General features: G+C 45.2%; 1 protein-coding gene across 5 annotated transcripts in view; it reads right to left on the bottom strand.

Annotated features, from left to right (window-relative positions):
• The window catches only part of NFATC1 (nuclear factor of activated T cells 1), a 401,790-nt gene that overhangs the window by 366,460 nt on the left and 14,892 nt on the right, over positions 1-20,438 (bottom strand). For 4 of the 5 annotated variants that reach the window (XM_078687573.1, XM_078687570.1, XM_078687572.1 and 1 more), the window contains exon 1: positions 6,334-6,530. The exons of the other annotated variant lie outside the window; for it this stretch is intronic. In XM_078687573.1, the coding sequence (XP_078543699.1) occupies positions 6,334-6,442 (109 nt within the window). In that variant the 5' untranslated portion in view covers positions 6,443-6,530. Of the gene's footprint in view, positions 1-6,333; positions 6,531-20,438 lie in introns of those variants that run through there. 5 annotated transcript variants of the gene reach the window in all.

Raw genomic sequence — 20,438 nt, 5'->3', positions numbered from 1 at the left:
CCACTGTAAACAGAAACATTTGCAAAGAAAAAAGCTTGCATATATTTGCCACTTTAGATGGACGCGAAGAATGAAAAGTATCTCCCTGCACAGCGACAATAATTTCACAAATGTGTAGAGACACCAGCCCAGAGCGAACTCGCGCACATTCCAGAAAGCTTTGCGAAATTCGCAACATTACAGCGGCGTAAAAAACACACACACGTCTCCAACATGCCAGGGCGTAGTCTATGTATAGAAAGCGCCTCAAAGTGCGGGATTGACAGACATAATAGGTAAAGTGGTCTAACCTCGTAGAATATGAGGGAAAGGGTCTACGTTGCTATAGAGGCAGCAAAGTTTCGCGCGTTGCTCAGGGAAGACTGCAGGATCGGATATCTCGCAACAGAGGTCTAAATTTAACTCCTGTTTCTTTAAATACTACGGCGTTACTGTTGTTCCAAAAGTTCCTTCCAGGCTGACACGCGGCTCCTTTCTTCTCAGGCGTTTCGGTGTCGGATGTCGACATCCCGTCACAGAACAAGTGACTCACGCCTCACTGGTGTCCCACTGCTACCAGGCCCAGGGCATGAATGGGTAACATGCCAGCACTGCTGGGGAGGCAGCACTACTGAACCTACCATTGAAGAGGGGGCCCAGGGGTGGTAACCAGACTGCACCGTGCATGTGTTACTTGTGTCCTATAGAAGTTAGTCACTTGGCCCAGTGCTAACTACCATCTAGAAATGTGTTAGCTCCATTCTGGCTGATTGGTTCTGGGGCTTAGTCTGACTGTTCTGGGTCTAGTATTGATATATCCAAGCAATACTCCAAATTAATTTGAGTTCTATAACAATGTTATCACACTTGTGCTCTTGAACTGTTCCACTTTTACCACTTGTTTTCTGGATCTACTCTAAATCTAGTCTACCCTTGTTTGGGACCTTTTTCTGGCTCTAATTCATTTAATTCAGACTGTGTTTTGAGTCTTGTCTACTTCTTCTCTGCTATATTCTGGTTCTTTCTGATATCATTAGTTGTGGTTTGGTTCTCCTGTCTGTGTTCTGGTTCTATTCTACTTCTGAACTGGGTTAGTTTCCAATTATGTTCTGGTTCGAATTTTACTTTGTTTGGGTTCTTTTTCCAATTGCATTCTGGCTGTATTCTGGGTCTGCGTAACAAACAGTTGGAGTAGGGTCTAAGGGGAAAGCAAAATCTTTAAAGACCAAGGAGACAGGCTACACCCCCATTCTACATATGAAAAAACCAAAAAGACTGTCACTGGTCTGGACTATAACAAGGGCGAGACAGAAAGGCTCTGTGTCTAACTGTGGAGTGTATACAACAAAGAAGAAATGAATCCCATCAGCCCACCCATATGGCAGAGCATTATTATCTGGGATTACTGTGAGGATGGTCCGGATAAGGAGACACACCTGTTGGTATTGTTTGCTTCTCCAAACCGCCGGAACCACCAGTGATGGATCATACCAGAAAGGCCAATTGTGGATATAGTGGTGTGGGATGTTGATTGCAGTGAGAAATGTGAAAAATAAGTCAAAAGTGCAATATAAAATTAACTACCATGACATAAACGGAATTTTTTTTATTAGGGAGATATCATGGTGTCAATATTAAAATGAGTGTATGACAGTTTGAAATTATAACTGTCATTTAGAGTTGGTATTCGGTCAACATGTTTCAGCCATTGTAGGATTCACTCACCTACCAGGCTTTCGTCAGGACCTTAAGTACACTACTGCAATAAAGAAAAATAATGTGCAACAGAATTTTTACACATACCAGATGATACCGAACATCCTACCGTTCGTAGAATTTTCATACGTGGGATGTCTGGTTCACAATTACTGAGGATTCTTTCCCAATAAGTCTTGGGAGAAAGCCTCGCCTCACCTGGTCACTGCTCAGGAAGTGGAGGCCCCACTCTATCCATCGGTACCTCTGGCCTGTACCTCCCCCTTTTGTCTTAGGAACAGGCCAGAGGTACCGACGGATAGAGCGGGGCCTCCACTTCCTGAGCAGTGACCAGGTGAGGCGAGGCTTTCCCCCAAGACTTACTGGGAAAGAATCCTCAGTAATTGTGAACCAGACATCCCACGTATGAAAATTCTATGAACGGTAGGATGTTCGGTATCATCTGGTATGTGTAAAAATTCTGTTGCACATTATTTTTTTTTATTGCAGTAGTGTACTTAAGGTCCTGACGAAAGCCTGGTAGGTGAGTGAATCCTACAATGGCTGAAACATGTTGACCGAATACCATCTCTAACTGACAGTTATAATTTCAAACTGTCATACACTCATTTTAATATTGACACCATGATATCTCCCTAATAAAAAAATGTCAGTTTATGTTATGGTAGTTAATTTTATATTGCACTTTTGACTTATTTTTCACATTTCTCACTGCAATCAACATCTCACACCACTATAACCACAATTGGCCTTTCTGGTATGATCCATCACTGGTGGTTCCGGCGGATTGGAGAAGCACACAATACCAACAGGTGTGTCTCCTTATCCGGACCATCCTCACAGTAATCCCAGATGATGATGCTCTGCCATATGGGTGGGCTGATGGGATTCATATCTTCTTTGTTGTATACACTCCACAGTTAGACACAGAGCCTTTCTGTCTCGCCCTTGTTATAGTCCAGACCAGTGACAGTCTTTTTGTATTCTGGGTCTGCCCAATCTATATCTAGGTCTGTTCTACGTTCGTGACCAGTACTGGCTTTATTTGTGTCAGGTTCAGTGTCTCTTCTAGTTCTTCACTTGTGTCTTAATTCTGTCCTTGCTTTATTCTGTGTCCTGGTCCGTTGTAAGATTATTTGGGGTTTTGTTCTGTAATTGTTCTGAGACTATTCTTGCTATGTTTCAATTTTGTTCTAGTCTTGTTATGTTCTAGTCTATTCTGGTTGTGTTGTTTTCTAATTTTTTTCTGGTTGAATTTTGATTTTGTTCTCTTTTTATTATTGTTATATTTTGGATCGAGTTCTGTTTGAACTCCATTTATTTATTTTCTGAATACGTTCTTCACTGGTTCTCTTTCCATTATGGTTTTGTTTTGGCTCTTTTCTATTTGGAGTGTGTTCTGGTTCTCCTCTAGCTACATTCTGGCTTTGTCTAAAGAACTGTTTATTTATATTCCAGCTTGGCTTAGATCAGTTTTGATTCTATATTGGCATCATTCTGACTCTCAGCTTGCTCTGGTGTGTTGTGTTTTGATCTGTTCTAGTACTACACTGGCTGCCTCGGTGTAGTCTACATCTAGACAAGTTATATTTTACAAACGATCAGCTCCAAGCCAGGCTTTGTTCTGTCCCAGTTCAGCCAACATTGTGACTGTGCTCTGGTGTACTCATATTGTTTTTCAGCCATGATTCTTATTATGGTCTAGGTATAATCTGTCTGTTTTCTATCTGTCTATTCCAGCTACAATTCTACTTCATTTGACTGTTCTAGTAATATTTCAATTGAATCTGTGTATCTTCGAGCTGGATTATTGTGCACGTCTCTTCATGTTCTCTTCAGGTTCAGTTGTTTTTCTATTCCAGTTTAATTCTGAATATATTGTTATTCTGTTCCAGGCCTACTTTGGCTGTCGCATGTATATGAACCGGATCTATTCTTCCATTTTCTCGGTCACTCTGTTCTCTTTCTATTCTAGCTCTGTTCTGGCTCACCGCCATTCAGCTCCTGCAATGTCTGGATCTATCTTTTCTCGGTCCATTCTGGTTGTCCGGATCAGCAGTAGTCCTATTCAGATATGAGCCTGATCATTTTATATTCTGGCTGTTTTCCAAGTCTCTTCTAGTTCTGCTATTTTCAGGACGGTCTTTAACAATATTTTGCTGTATTCTTGTTCTGTTCTAGCAATGCTGTAGGTTGAATGTAACTGTGTTCTAGTTCTGCTCTACTTTGATGTGGCAGTCATCCGAAGTTGATCCTACTGTGTTCTTGATCAACAAGCAATTAAGTTTGGTACCATTCCTGCTGCTGTCTTGATCTATTCTGGTTGTAGTCTGCTTTTCTCCATGTCATGTTCTAGTTATTTCTCTGTCTGTGCTCTGGTTCTGTTTGAGTTCAATGCTTTTTGTGCACTTTTGTGTAACTCATCGTGCCTGTGGTCTGAATTTAATTTAGCTCTACTGTAAGTTTTCTCTGATTTCATTACTGGTCTGTTCTAGTTTTATTTTGGCTGTATTTTTCTGTTCTAGTCAGTGTTCTGTTGTAGTTCATTTGTGATTTTGTTTTGTAATTCTGTTTCTTTTATGCTACGGTTGCGTTAATTTGTTCTAATTCTAGTCTTGTTGTGTTATTGGTCGAATCCATATTCTGCTTCTATTAATCTTTCCATTATCTTTCCTTATGTTCTTGTACCTTCATTCTAGTTCTCTTCTGTTCTCTTATGTGCAAGTTCTGAATCTGGACTGGTTTTAGGGTATTTCAATTGTGGTCATGTTCATCTTCTGGTCTGGGTGTTTTCTGAGTATATTTTATTTGTTGTAGTAATAGTCCAATTGGATTGTGGAACTGTTCGAGTTCAAACATGTATATATTCTGGTTATGTTCTGGTCTGTTTCTAGTGCTTTAGTTATTCATAGTTCTGCAGAAGCTTTGTTCTGGATAGGTTCAGCTTCACTAACTTGCAGTCTGCTATGGAAATAAACTAGCTGCACTCAGCTTTGTAACAGCAATGTTCCAGATATATTTTGTTTACATGTTTTCATTGTAGTCTGGATGTGTCTTGGTTCTGTTTTAGTTCTTTTCTGGACCTACTTATTTAAATTATTGTTATATTCTTAGTCAACTTGAGTTTAATTATGTGCCTGTTCTCTGTTTGTTCTGGTTTAGATGTGTGCTATTTGATCGTTGTATTCTGTCTACTTCTGGTTCTTTTCTTCTGGCTGCGTTCTGTATATGTTTTATTTCTATTCTGGTGAAATTCTCGCTGAGCCTCAGGTCTCTTCTGATTTTTTTCTGGCTCTGCTCGGACTGTGTTGTAGTATTCTAGTGGTACAGTTTTGACTGTGCAACAATTATAGCAAAGGACAGAAAAGTTACATTGTTGTAGCCCTGAATGTTATGCGTGCATGGTACAGCTGCTGCGCGTCAGTGCCCCCGGCCTGGCGAGTGAGAGCTGCTTATCTCGACCGGCAGAGGCTTTGGGGCGGGGAAGCCACAAGATGACACGGGGCCGGCCTCCGTACCAAACAGCCACACTAGTCACGTACCACCCTCACCCCTTTCCACCCACAGCAGGCGCTGCACCCTCTTTCGCAGTAGGCCGGGATCACACACGTTCCACACAGGGGCAACAGGTGCAGTGCACCGGGGCCCCGTGGCCTGAGGGGGCACTGAACTTTGATATCTGCTGTACTTCACAGTTTATACAGCGTCCCGTGTCCTTATTTGCACTAGGGCGTAAGACACAACGGCTACGCCACTGGTTGCTTGCACATTAAAATGCACTGACACATAATGAAATTACTAAAGACGTCTCCAACAATAATCACTCACTCAAACTCCAAGTGTGAACACCATACCCAAACACACACAGCACTCACCCAAACACGCACAGCACTCACCCAAACACACACATCACTCACCCAAACACACACATCACTCACCCAAACACACACATCATTCACTCACCCAAACACACACATCACTCACCCAAACACACACAGCGCGCAGTGATGCGCAAGTGCAATCATATTTACTAAATCCGTAGGCACACACTGAATGTGTATGCTCACTAGTGATGTGCTGCTTATAAACACTACAGTCGCACACTACTGAATACCCCACACATTGTGCTGGACTGCAACTCGGGCGCACACAATCCATTTCAGATGCCCTACGCACACACAGTAAACTTCTAAAACATGCAGTGTATTCACACACCGCATCACGTCACCAGGCCTTGTTTGTGATTAAGGGATCCCCAAACCTTTCAGGGGGGGGGGGTCTGCCCAAGGTCAATGAAAACCAGTGATAAATGGGAGCCTTGGCGGGCCCTCATTACATTCTGCAGGGGGCATCAATTTATGTTACGCCACTGTGATCATGTAAAACTGCTTTCACTTAACCACAGGTACCACTCCGATACCAAGTCACAAGGGAAACACACTCCTTTCACAACCACCACCTGCAGCACGCACTCACACGCACCGCATGACGGGCACGCACAAGCCACTCTAACAGGCGCGCTAACCAAAACTTCAGCGTCGGACTGCGTGCCAGCTCGACGTGGAGAGAGCCAGGCCATGCCCGCTGATGCCAGAGAGCAGCCGAGGGCACGCTGGGCGCGGGGCGGCGAGTACAGACCTTTGGCTCCGCCGCTCGCATCGTCGCTCTGGTTAAACTCGAAGAGAAAGTCAAAGTCAAACTCGGGCTCTTCCCCCGGGGCGCTCATGGTCCGAGGGGCGCAGTCCATTCACCGGCAGGGCAGCGGCGCCGTGACTGGCGTAGAATGAATCGAGCATACACGTAAAGACAGGCGCTGGGGTGGTGGTGAAGTTTGCAGCCCGGTGCCGCTCGTGTGCCCGTGCCGCGGGCAGTGCCAGCCCCCGCTGCAGCAGCAGCGCTCCTCCCGCCGCTCCCCCGCGTCTCTCCTCCCGCAGCGGGTCCCCTGGGCGGGCTGGGGTGGCCCCCGCTCCCCTTGGGCTCCTGCTGTGCCCGGGCAGAGGCTCCCGTCAGGGCGCTGCGTGTGCCCGGCAGCCGCCCCGCACCGCCCGCTTTATGCGCGCCGCCTCCGCCCTCCCCTCTTTTTGTTGATGTTTCCGGGGCTGTGTAAACACGCCGGCGCCCCTCCCCCCGCCTCCCCTGAGGCGCTGCGAGAGGCCCCTGCCCGCGGGGTCAGGGCGCGGCACCCCCGGCTGGGGGGAGAGAGAGAGACCCCCTGCTCCTGCCCCCCCCGGCCGCCTCTGACTGACTCTCACTCTATCTCCGGCTTCTGCACACACGTGTCTCCGCAGGAGTTCAGAGAGGGCGCCCTTGTCGTCTTCCTTCTCCCCCTCTGGGGTCGGCACCGGGCCAGAAACAGGGCGCGCGGCCCTTCAGCGACAACGGGGCGATTCATGGCGCAGTTCAAAGTCAAGTGTCCTGGTGCTCACTTCAGAAGGAAAACTGACACTTTAAAGGAGATTTCGTCGCGCTTATTATTGCAGCTATGTAAATATACATTATTTTGGGGGTGGTTTCCTGAATAGTTTAGTTGTCCTCGTTGTAACATTGTAGCAGCCTTGTCACATTTTAGACCAGCTTTCCACGTGCCAGAGCCGGACACAAGTAAAGAGGGGTGCACAGTCTGCTCACACTCGAAATGCTTCTCGCGACAACCCCTGCTGTTACCTTCCACCCCCAGTCACAGGTGCACGCCCAGGCAGAGCAGCCCGGGTAGGGGGTGACAGCAACCCGGTGTATCTATGAACCGTGCAGCAGGTGCAGTGGAACCGGGTCTAGCGAGGGGCCAGTGGCACTCAAATCATAATGTAGTTGACTACCCAACTGGTTGGGGCGGGGTGTGGTGGGGGCAGGCATTCCTTGATGGCACCCTTGCTTCACCTCTGCTGGGAGCCTGCAGAGAGAGCAGTGTGATCGGACAGTTGTGGGGGCACTTCTAGGGTCGGCGCCCGCTGCGTGGGTGAGGAGCCTGAAGGCACCGCGGAGCTCCACAGACCCACGAGGGCGCCGCACTGAGTCTTGATGCGTTATTGTTTTTCTCTGCCTGTGACAGGCAGCGTCTGCTTCCGTCGCAGCTCCCGCTAGTGCCAGCGGTGACAACGGCACGCCGAGCTGCCAGCTGTCCCGCAGCCTGCTACCAACCCCTCTGCCTGCTGCTGCTGCTGCTCGAGAGAGAGAATGAGAGAGAGGGTACTGGGGCTTCCAATGCTTCGCAAGAGGCGTTTTTCATGGTCATTGAATGATAAAACCTGCCACGCTCCGACGTTAGACGCGCCGCTTTAGTGTGGCAAAACCAGCATCCAGTGTTGTATACTGCGCACCAGTCTTTGGGCAGTTAGCTCTCAGCCCAACACCAGAGTAGTGGCATGGCATGCTACAGATTCTTAATTACTCTCACACAGTTCAGCAAAATGCCTGGGGTAGCGGAAGTGACACCACACCGCATTTGGCAACCATTGACGCCACAGGTTGACTCCTTCCATGTTCTGTTCATTCCATCAACAGCCTTCTATTTCCTGCAGCAGGGGCTGGGGAAGAGCAAGAAGTGGAAACTATAAAAGCAGACATGCCTCTTTCTGCCACTGCCTTCACAACCCATGGGACCAGGAGTAGCCAGATAGTGCCATGGAAACTAAAGGCAAGTTAAGGTTGCACTGTGATGCCCCTAAATGACGTCCATGTGACGCATCTGTACTTCCTACTTTTTTGAAAGACAGTATAAACACTTCTCGGCAGGGCTGCTATGCATTTAATTGGATAATGTAGATACCTACAAAAGGGTTTTTTCTATGCCTCAGATTACATTTATTCTTTCCAATTGTTCTGCGCATTGTAATACTTCAATGCACAATGGCCATAATACACATGCAATGACCAAGATAGACACAATGACTGGGTTTGCTGTCTCCTTAGCAGTCCTCTCTGGAGCATCACTTGGGTGATGTGGTGTCCAGGGTTTGGTGGGAGAGGCCCAGTTTTGACTATCTGAATTAATCACATGTTCCGGTTTTCAGAGAACTCAGTGGACACACAGGGAGGCAAGTTTTCATGTGTTCCAGTGTAAGGTTAGCTAGGAACCCTTATTAGACAGCAATTCAACACAAAAGCGAATTAGTGAAACATTTCCATTTAATTCCCCTTGGTAATTGTCTGTGTTTTCTATATTGGTGAGTGCTGTCAAGTCATTCTGTGCCCCTCAGTCAGTTCAAAATCATAGTCCTACTTTGATGTTTGTGGAATGTCATAAATTTGGGGTTTCACAATCTGATCACGCTGTGCAACCCCTACACATGGAAACTGAGCAGCAAGGCTCATATGCTTCCCGTCCCCTTTAAAGCCACAATCGAGGTGAACTGGAACTCTGCAGTTTCTAGCGTTGGCTTAATTAACTAATATATTTATTCGTTTATTCTTTCGTAGCAGTTTTGTAAAGCGCTGCTAAAACTCAATGGGTGGCTGAGCGTTTTACATAGAAATAACTTTGAGTGAGTAATGGAACATGATCAAAAGAATCTAGTCCAATATATAGTGGATTTACAGCAGCACATTTAAGTCTGCTGGGGATAATGTGACCCCCCCGGCTGCTGTGTAAAGCCATATACTACTTTTGGTGGTAGTTCTGTGAAACCAGAAGTGGCACTTCCTATATGTTCCTCTGATGAGGAAGCACACTTGCAGGAGTTTAAAATCTTGCAGTGAAGGTGGGTTAGTTTCTTTGGGCTAGATGTACGACCATAGTAAATCGTGACTCGCAATTTGCGCGCGATTGCAAGTTGCAAATTGCGAGGCTCATTAATATTAACGAGGAACTCTGATTTTGCGACCCTATTGGGAATGGCTGGCCCTCCCAGGGATGGTGGCCTGCTGGGATCAGCAGACCACCATGTCTGAGACTGCTTTTAAATAAAGCATTTTTTGAGGGCATGCAGTGGCCCCAGGGACAACTGCATGCCCTCAAAAATTATTTTTGCATGCATATGCAAAGGGGAAGGGCTCCCCTGGGCACCCCTTCCCATTTGCAATTTCATTACCACCTACTTAAAGTAGGTGATAATTTGCAAGTGTTTTGCAACAGCAATTGCGGTCACAAAACATTCATACATGTCTCATAAGTCGCTATTAGGAAGGGAACGCCCCCTCCCAATAGTGAGTCGTGAAACCTATTTTGCGAGTCGCTAATTGATTAGCGAGTCGCAAAATAGGTTTTGTACATGGACCCAAAGTTTTTACCGTGCACAAACGGGTTTAAAATCCGTTTGCGCAGGCTAAAAACCGTTGTACATCTGGCCCTTTGTCCCTACCAAAAAACTGGAAAGCACAGTACACATAAGCACATCTTATTTACCACCTATCCAACCTTAAAATTGGTTGTAGGGTGACTTTCTAGTAGCCCTGTTCTATACTTCTTGCTGCCAAATTAGCTGTTTGTTACTTCAGGCTATTTGGACGGTTTAATAAATAATTTTTATTTGTATTATTTATCAAATCATTGTATTGATCTAATAGATAATCTGAATCAATTTATTATAGATTTTTTTGAGACATCCACATAGGGAGGCCATTTTTGGATGGGCAACTTTAAAATCTCTAGTTGCCCTTTTAGAGACAACTGTGTATGTGGGGTTACTGACTGGCAAGGGTAAAATCTAACACACTTTATTCATACCCAATATGAGGTCACATTGAACCAGGTTATAATTAAACATAATCAACTTTTTCGTTCAGACGTCTTTATGGAAGGTGATGATTTCGTTCCACTAACCTATACAGGTAAAGACAAGGGTTCCACTATAGATTTTATCCACGTTATATAGCCTCGTACATACAGTAATCATATATTTTCTCTTACAACATTAGCTATCATAATCCTATTGCTGACAACTTAAAATGTCTTCTGGTTAAAGCACAAATGCCAAGCTTTTACTGTAAACCTCAGTTTACTAAAAACAATGTAATTCATATTAAATGGGAACATCTAGACCAATGCAAAATTTCTTGAGAGCTTCAATATCTCAAAGCAATCTGAAGTCACGTGCTGTCTATCTGAGGAGCTAAAGGCTAGGGAGATCCTTGAAAGTTTTAAAAGCCAGGGGCGGCTCCTCCGTTTGAGCAGAGGAACGTCGCCCCACTAAGAGACGCCCCAGGGCAAAGCCAACTATTTAACAGAATAAAGTTTATTTATTACCATTTTATTTTTCAGCAACCAACCGGTCCCGAACTGAGTGTCAGGACAGGGCAGGGCCAGTGCTGCAGAGTGGCAACAGGGTGCTGCCAGCTTAAGTTTAAAATGAGCATGTCCCTTTGGCTGTCCGTCTTGCGAAAGCCAGCGCATTTTAAACTTCTCTAACCTAGCTGTCTCAGACTGCTGGGTTAGAGAAAGGACAGGCCTCCTGTGCTCTTGAGAGTGCTGAGTGAGGCCACTCCCTCCAATCTTGGCGCTGCTCTCATGCTGGTGAGAGCAGCGCCACGATTGGGGTGGGTAGTTTGCTGGGTCCCGCGTTGGAGCCTGCCAGAAGACCAAAGGAGGAGGACATTGCATCACGGAGGAAGGAAAGTGTATTTTTTTTTGTCACCCTCCACACAACTCTTGGTACATACCAGCCGCCACTGTTAAGGGCCTTTAAAAACTTGTATGTAGCATGCTGGTTACCAGCAAAAAACAAATAGAACAACCCCTTAAAAATGGTTTAACACTGCCTGTATTGCTGCTTTGAAACCACTAAAAATGGCAGCTTAAGCGTCACCTCGCAACACTAAGGATGTTAGACATTCTAGGCTTATATATAAGTCCACTTTAGACAGTAGAAAACAGGAGGTAAGGAGGCAGGTGTTAAAAGCGAAATGACAATCGTGAACATTACCTGCGCCATCTTGTCTGGTGGAAATTTCTATGTGCACATAAGCTGCAGTCATTTTAATCTATCACAGCCATTTTGTACTCTGCTGGTCACCTTTGTTTCACACTGCCCTTACTAGCATCCCTCTGACCCTCTGACCGACCTGGTATGTGTGCTGGGGGCTATAAACTCTATTGCCACAACAAACCTCAGCGCCACTTGCTGCCACAAACTCGTTTTTCCTCTCATCTCTGTTTACAGGCAAACCCTTGGAGACTCTACCTCTCACTGCACCTAGTTACACAAACAGGTTCCAAATACCAAAAAGACCCTTGCAAACATGATTTATTGCACTGAAACAGTAAGACTTGTTTTTACCAACAATGGGACCTGTTTTTATCAACAGAACGGACTCTTAGATCTGGCTGGTCTCAAATGTTTTAATAAGATTGTCTGTTTGACCTAGGTGGGAAGAGAATTACTGTTGGGTTTGTGTGGCAACCTGCCCGGGGCGGGTACTCCAAGCTTGTGTAACCATGTTGATGAAACAAATGCATTATGTAAAACCTGTATAAAAGTAAGAACCAAAGGAGTTATCATCAAAACACCTCCCTCAGATATCCCAGTGTCTGCAGTTGACGTGATCTCCTCATGAGAAATAAACCTTTTTCTTGTATTCCAGTTTCCAGCGCTTGCCTCATTATTTTGATAGCGAACCCAAAGTGAATTAGAGGTGAAACCCTGCACCAGGCAGCATTGAGGGTCTTAAAGGACTTGCTGCCTTTCACACAGGCATGGGAAGATTTGCAAACTACTTCTGAAGGGTAGTCCTTCAAAAATTGGAAGACTGGGCAGTGGAAAAGAATTTTTTCTCAGAACTGCGGTACGGTTTTCGCCCTGGGGATGGCACCTTTGCGCAAACCCTGAATTTACTGTTGTTATCTGGGAAATATGTTCAGGCCTGGAGAGGAGCACTCCACTTGGCTTTCATCGACCTCTCTAGAGCGCTCGACCTGGTTGACAGGGGCAAGTCATGGGGCATGATGGGCACAGTAGGTATTGATCTCGCCCTTATTACTATTTTGAAACGTCTGCACTAGGGTTCATCTGCTCAGGTTTTCTTTAGTACAAATGGTGAGTGTACCCCTTCCTTTAACTCTTATAAAGGTGTATGTATTGGGGAGAGGTGTGGCGCCGCGGCCAGGGTGACTGACGCTGGAATCTGGGGATCAGGGTTCGATCCCCGGCTCCGGCGGCAGGTTAGCCCAGCACCATGTGACTCTGGGCAATAGCTTGCTTAATCTTCCCGACGGCCCCCAGCGCCTAGAGACCCTTACGGGTGATTGTGCGCTATACAAATGTGGATTATTATTATTATTATTTTAGCCCCCTTTTTGCTTCTTTTTTAGGTCTCGGACCGTAGGTTGCGCTTGTGCAGTCTCGCTCTGAGGCTTTATGTGAGGCTTTATGTCTCCAAGAGTGGGGCTTGAACCCGCCCCTCTTCGCCATTGCCTGGCTTCCTAAACGGAGGCCAGCCATTGGAGGAGAGGGGCATCACTCCATATAAGCCCCATCTTTTTCGGATTTGGGGACGTGTTTTTTGCAGTTTTTAACTCCGTGACATCATCTGTCACTCAACAGCAAAAACCACGCCCCCAAAAATGTCGGCGCTTTTCTGACGCCATTTCTGCCCAACCGCCGCCGGAAGAAGTCGAGAAGCTGCAGAGTCCTCCGGTGAGTGCTCGCTTTTCTTGCCTCTTCTTGCCTCGTTGTTGTGCTTGCTCTCCGGCCCCCTGGTTGTTGTGCTTACTCTCCGGCCCACTCGTTGTTGTGCTTGCTCTCCGGCCCCCTCGTTGTGCTTGCTCTCCGGCCCCCTCGTTGTGCATCTGCCCCTCGTTGTTGTGCTTGCTCTCCGGCCCCCTCGTTGTGCGTCTGCACCCTCGTTGTTGTGCTTGCTCTCCGGCCCCCTCGTTGTGCGTCTGCCCCCTCGTTGTTGTGCTTGCTCTTTGGCCCCCTCGTTGTTGTGCTTGCTCTCCTGCCCCCTCGTTGTGTTGTGCTTGCTCTCCTGCCCCCTCGTTGGTTGTGCCCTAAAACCACTGTAACTTGTAGGGCAAGTTGGAATTTATTTTTGAGACCAGTTCGCTGTGTTAGTTTTCGATCAGGAAAGCTGCATTTGTGTTTTCTTTAAATGTATTGACAGTGCCTAAAATGGATATAAAGAAGTCTAGCCATTCAGTACTCCAGAGTACCTGTTTACTACTTAGAAGTGCCGGTACTGCCCCATTAAATGTATTGCACGAGTGTTAACAAATGCAGGTACTTTACCTTTCAAATGAAAGAAGTGCAGCTGGTACTCGGTACCTCTCAGTATCGGACGATTTAAAGCACTGGGTATTGATTGAAGCAGTATTTTCAGGTTGTCGTAGTTATTAGTGTTTAACGGGATAAACGTATCTATAGTTTGTTCACGATACTGGTAGTAGTAGTTTTTACGGGGATTATCTGGTCATTTTCCTTTCCTGTGCACTGTGACATGTAACGCAGGGGCAGTGTTTAGTAAACAAGGCGGTGTGTGAAATTTCATGTCTCTGCGCAATCTATTGAAAGGCAGCCCGGCTCTGTTGAGCTCCCTCTGTTGCTTCTGCCGCTTCTCTAGCTCAATTTAAAGGCTCTTCCCACAATGCTTTGCGGGCGCTGACAAGTGGCTCCAAGATGGCGTAGAAAGTAATGCTCTGCTCCTTGCCTGTGTTCTGAGCTCAGTTTGCTGCGCAAGAACGGGGCTTCTGGGTCGATGAGGGTGAGGCCAAACGGTCCAGCGGAAAGCGAGGTCTGACACAGGGACTCCCCAGTCCGCTTGCTCTCCTGCCCCCTCGTTGTTGTCTGTGTGTGTGGCTCTGTGTGGGTGGCTCCGTGTGGGTGGATCTGTGTGGGTGGCTCTGTGTGGGTGGCTCTGTGTGGGTGGCTTTGTGTGTGTGTGGGTAGCTGTGTGTGTGTGTGTGGGTAGCTGTGTGTGTGTGTGTGTGTGTGTGTGTGTGTGTGTGTGGCTCTCTGTGTGTGTGTGTGGCTCTGTGTGTGTGTGTGGCTCTCTGTGTGTGTGGCTCTGTGTGTGTGTGTGGCTTTGTGTGTGTGTGTGTGTGTGGCTCTATGTGTGTGTGTGGCTCTGTGTGTGTGTGGTGGCTCTGTGTGTGTGTGTGTGGCTCTGTGTGTGTGTGTGGCTCTCTGTCTGTGTGTGGGTGGCTCTGTCTGTGTGTGGCTCTGTGGGTAGCTTTTTTTGTCGGTGACTCTATGTGTGTGTGGGTGGCTCTATGTGTGTGTGTGGGTGGCTCTGTGTGTGTGTGGGTGGCTCTGTGTGTGTGTGTGGGTGGCTCTATGTGAATGACTATGTGTGGGTGGCTCTCTGTGTGGGTGGGTGGCTTTGTGTGTTTGGCTCTGTGTGGGTGCAAATGCAATAGGTCTCGCATTTGCGAGCGATTAAGCTATTGGCATTGTAAATGACAATGCCATTTATTTATGTTTTAAAAACAAAAACATAAATAAAAATAATGTCATGAGCAATGCCAATAGCTCCAACTTTAACAATGCCGAGACCATTGCATTGTAAATGCTTGTTATATAAATGCTCTTGAGTCGGTGCTGGTGACCAGAGGCAAGAACCTCTCCATAGTTGGGAGCTGCCCATTTCCAGCTTTATGCAGATGACGCAGTTTTGAATGCCTGCAACGCAAATGGGTTGAAGTTGCTTTTTGACTCTTGTAATGATTTTATGGGGGAGCTAAATTTAAAACGTAACCCTCAGAAATCATATATAATGATTTATGGACCAAAAGAACTCACTTAGGAACACAAAACATAGATGGAATTCCAATTACCAAAGTGCAAATTTTTTATTATCTCTGAGTTTTGTTGGCAGACAATTTGAGATGGGATAAGCTTTTGAATCAGAGATCCTCTCAATATGTCAGGATCGTTGAGGCAATCTTTACATTCTCAAAGAAACGTGTCCATAAGCTCTTTAAAGAGCTAATCAAACTGTATAAAAGTAAATGTGTTACTCTGGGGACTTACAGGGCCGGTACTTGGGGCTATACCTGCCCGGGAACCTTATAAATTATAGAGTACAAATTAGTATATAGATTGCTGGCATCTCCTAAAAATTCCACCAGATTTATTGTTCATCTGTGCCTTGGGTGTCCCTATTTCGAGGATATAGTTGAGGAAGCACTGCTCCTTCTAAGGCTCAACAGCCAGTATTCGCTGTATACAATTTTTTCATGATTGGTTCTTGAAGATTGCTTAAAACAAGACCATTTGAACTCCATTCCCTGGTTAACATACGCCAAGAGTGCGCCTTTCAACCTAGGTCTGTCAAATTTGCTTTATTCACCTAAAGAAATGGATGTCAACTCAAAGAATTTGGTGAAATCTCTTTTTTTACCATTAGAGAAATCAGCCAGAATTTCTAAGTGTTTATCCATGAGCTCGGTCTATCTGAACCTAGATATAAAATCCACAGAAGGGACAGAATTATATTTATTGTGGACATTGAACCCCAAATGTAGATTTTACTTGACTCGTTTAAGATTTGGCACTTTGCTCTTTTTGGTAGCATATTCTCAGCAGAACACTTGGTATTCTATTTTTCCTTGTTGCCTTGGGACAACTTCTCCAAGCAGCTATTTGCTTATTTTATTTTTTTCTGTGGGATTTCTTCATGTCCTAGACTACAATTTTTACATCCACTATTGCGTTCCTATGGTCTTAGGACACATATTTTAAGATTGCAATGCTTACAGCTTTTAGACTCAGAGTTTTGCTGTTTAGGTGTTATTAGTTACGTTCAACAAGCACTTAGAATTAGAAGAAAGGAGAACCTTAAGAACTACCGGGAAACTTGAACTTTTAATTATGCATTTTTAGGCTAGAGTCTCTGTTTTTGCTGTGCTTATCTTTCATAGGCTTGTTTAAACTGAGATTTGATTTGATTGGTATCAAACAACGAGATTCCATGTGTTATAAAATTACACTTCGAGTCACGTATGTATTAATTCCTTGTGATTTTATACAGGTAATTTGTTCATATGTATTTGTGTTTTTGTTGATCGTTTATCTTTTTTTGGGCTCTTAGCCCAATAAATGTACTTGACTGACTAGCTGAATGTGTATTTCTCATCAGGCACTATGTAGACCAGTAGGAAAATGTATTGTGTTGGCACAGCCTTAGCTGTCTCCAACTCAGTCTAAGTTTCGGGAATACTATTGTAGGAGGAAAACGCAGCAGTTACGTAATTTACAAAATGTAAGCGCTCATTTCTAAACTGAGCAAACAAAATTCATACAAGGAGGCTTTGTACGACCAACTGCATTTCTGCTGCCATAAGCAAAAGCCCCATGTAAGCCATACTTCCAGGACAAGGAGTGTACATTTTAGGTCCTCAATAAATCCTCCCATTTCCAATTGTCCATGTGCAACTGTCTGACACTGCATTAAGGTTGAAAATATCGATCTACAAAAATATTGCATTCACCACATCACCTACCGCTATGTCGTCAAGTAAGTATATCATGACAATTCTTACCTCCACCTCTACTTATCTAGACTTGCAATGTGATGTACTGGTTAGGTCAGTGTAGTGATGCAATATTTTTGTCATGTGATGTAACACATGCAATATAGTACTGATATACTCCACATGCAGGTATCTTGTACTTTCTGCTTCCTGTTCCAGTTGTAATGTCTGTCAGCCACAGGACCTACCTGTGTGAGCCCAAACATTATGACAGAAAACTTTCACAGTGAAACATGCAGCTGAACGCTGTGCTTTATTAGATAATATATAAATAGATAAAGGTGGCAATATTATACTCAGCAGTGAATGTTTACACTGGCATTGATTTTGTGTGTGCGTACAATAGGTCTGTAATAAGGACACAAAGAGCAAGCAGTTGTGTGAGATAAGAAGGGGTGAAAGATTTACTGGTGTGATTATTCTCACTCACAAGAACAGCACCGAGGTGTAATAAGGCAGCGAGTAAGTGATAACAGTGAGTAATCCATGATAGTGTGCGTCACTAGCGCCCGCACATCGGTTTCAGTCCACTACAAAGAGGGCATTGTGCTCACCGTCCTGTGTTAGAAAGCGTAGTTACCCTGAGTCAGAGGAAATTAAGTCACAACAGTTAACTTCTGCGAGGTCCGAAGCATGATTGAGCTTGTTTTTTTAATCAAAAACATTCAAAGTGAGGAACTGATGATATGATATCATATGCAAGGGCATAAGCCTGTATTGCAAAGAGAATTTAAATGGGAGGGGGGTAAAACGTTAGGCAATATATATATATATATATATATATATATATATATATATATATATATATATATATATATATATATAAACTGATTAAAATGCAGGTGATTCCATGTGAGGCATGGGAGTTTCAGTTTATTTATTTGTTCTTTTTTTTGGGGGGGCTTGGTCAATGGTAATATGAGCTCCAACAAAATATAACAAAAAAGCACATTATGGGGTCGATTCCGATTCGGGAAAAAACTTTTTCTCCGACCCTGCAAGTACGAATCGTGTCGGGTACGCACCCTATGACGCTTTTTCTACGGGAGCCGAAAACATCCGGAGAAGCAGAGTTTGCCTCGAAACAGGTACGGAACGGCCCCCCCGGGAAAGGTGCGTACACCCCATGATCGCAGGGGTACGGTGCGTACGACCCGACGAGTACGATCCGGACCGGGGTATGATCGCACGGGTACGGTGCGTACCCCTGCGATCATGGGGTGTACACACCGTACCCCACGATCATGGGGTGTACGGACCGTACCCCATGTTCGCTGTGTGTCTGGTGCGTACACCCTGCGATCGCGGGATACGGTGCGTACACCCCATGATCACAGGGGTACGCACCGTACCCGTGCGATCATACCCCGGTCCGGATCGTACACGTTGGGTCGTACGGCATGTTTACGATTCGTACGGAGAGGGCTCCAGATACGAATCGTACAGACGTTTTTTTTCCAGGATCAAATCCGACCCCTACATGTATTGGGTTGCTTAGGATTTGTAGTGTATACTAAATTTGACAATACTCCGAAGCACTAAATAATGTTAGCTTTTATTCGCAGTCATTAAATGTGTGTGTGTGTGTGTGTGTGTGTGTATATATATATATATATATATATATATATATATATATATATATATTCACTAAAAAATCAAAAGTTACAGGGACGTTATAGTTAGGTTAATTTTTTATCTACACAAAGCCATAGAAATTCCGCAGTTATAGTTATACTTATAGTTATACTTATGTTAAGAAACTAAAACTCGTGCCCTAAAGTGACTTAACGGAAAAGCATTTTTTGACTTGCCTATATTTTTGGCGCAGTTCAACTAATCTTTACAAAAATTTGCCAAAAAGTGTAATTGTGAGTCTTGTTGTGCACAGAAAGTTTTGGGGCTGAGAAAAAGGGGGGGGGGGTACAAAAAAGCATGCTTTCCACGTTGTTAATTCCCATAGGCCCTTTAGACATGCCTGCAGCCCGAACCGCTGGACCGAATTACACTGAATTTGGCAGGAAGGTAGATTTTGGTTTGCAGATCACGCTTTCAGATAGCCGGTGTAGATTCATTCAGTAGTTGTTGAGGAATGTAAGGGAAAAAAATAAGGATGTCTGTGACCATGGGTAATTCACAACAATTTTGCTAATAATCACGAATGCCCGAGCCAAGAGGAATGCCGTGATTGGCTGGCCGCAACTTGAGCAAAGAGTTGCGACTGCCATTTTACCTCATCGCAGCAGTCCCCGGAGCTGAAAGCAAGTGACAGAAAGTGGTATAAGGGGTCAGGTTGCATGTGCCCTGACCCAATGAGAGGAGTATAGGGGTGATTGTGGAAACCTTTATGAACATAGTATTTGGAAAGTATGTTTTTTCTGCTACGCATGATATTCCCGAATTTGCCATGACCATCAGTGCAGCCCCGCTGTGTAACACCGCAACAAATTCTCAAATATTGCAGAAAGAAAAAAATATATATGGTGATACACTCACCTTCAGTTTCACTTAGGCACTCACAAAACCACTCGACCACCCACTCTGAATCTGATACTACCACTGAGAGATGCACTCAGACACTCACATACTCATTCACAGTCCCACTCAGAGACTCCTGCACCCACCCAGTCACAGTCCCACTAAGAAACGTATGCACCCACTCAAAGACTCACTCAGAAACTCACACACCAACCCACAGACACACTTTGATTTTAATGCACCCACTCACAGATCCAGTCAGACTCTCATGCACCTATGCACAGACCCACTCAGAGATGCACAAAACCCAGTCACATGCCCAATCAGAGACTGACGCATCCACTCACAGATCCACTCATGCATGCAGTCACTCAGAGACCCACTCATATTCTTCATGCAGTCCCTCAGAGACCCATGCAGACACTAACACACTCACTCACAGGCTCACTGATATTCTGACGCAGTCACTCACAGACTGACTCAGACACTCATACATCTACTCAAAGATCTTCTGAAAGTCATGCATCCACTCACAGACACCATCATGGACTCAGACACCCACATACAGACCAATTCAGACACTGAGGCACCTAATCATAAGTACACTGAAACTTTCACACACCCACTCACAGACCCAATGAGAAACTCATGCACCCATTCAGAGACTCACTCAGATGCTCATGCACCCACTCACACACTCCTGCACCCACTCACAGACCCACTCAGAGACTCATGCACCTACTCACTGACCCACTCAGACACACCTACTCACAAACCCACTTACCTACCTATGCAGCCACTCACACACCCACTCAAAAAGGTTACAGGTTACAGTTAGGAAATAACATATCAAAAACCATTGAAATTC

Source organism: Lissotriton helveticus, chromosome 4_1 (genome assembly GCF_964261635.1).
Source record: "Lissotriton helveticus chromosome 4_1, aLisHel1.1, whole genome shotgun sequence".
NCBI classification, from domain to species: Eukaryota; Metazoa; Chordata; class Amphibia; order Caudata; family Salamandridae; genus Lissotriton; species Lissotriton helveticus.
The sequence above is the reverse complement of the archived record's forward strand: the minus strand, read 5'-3'. Positions and strand labels throughout refer to the sequence as shown.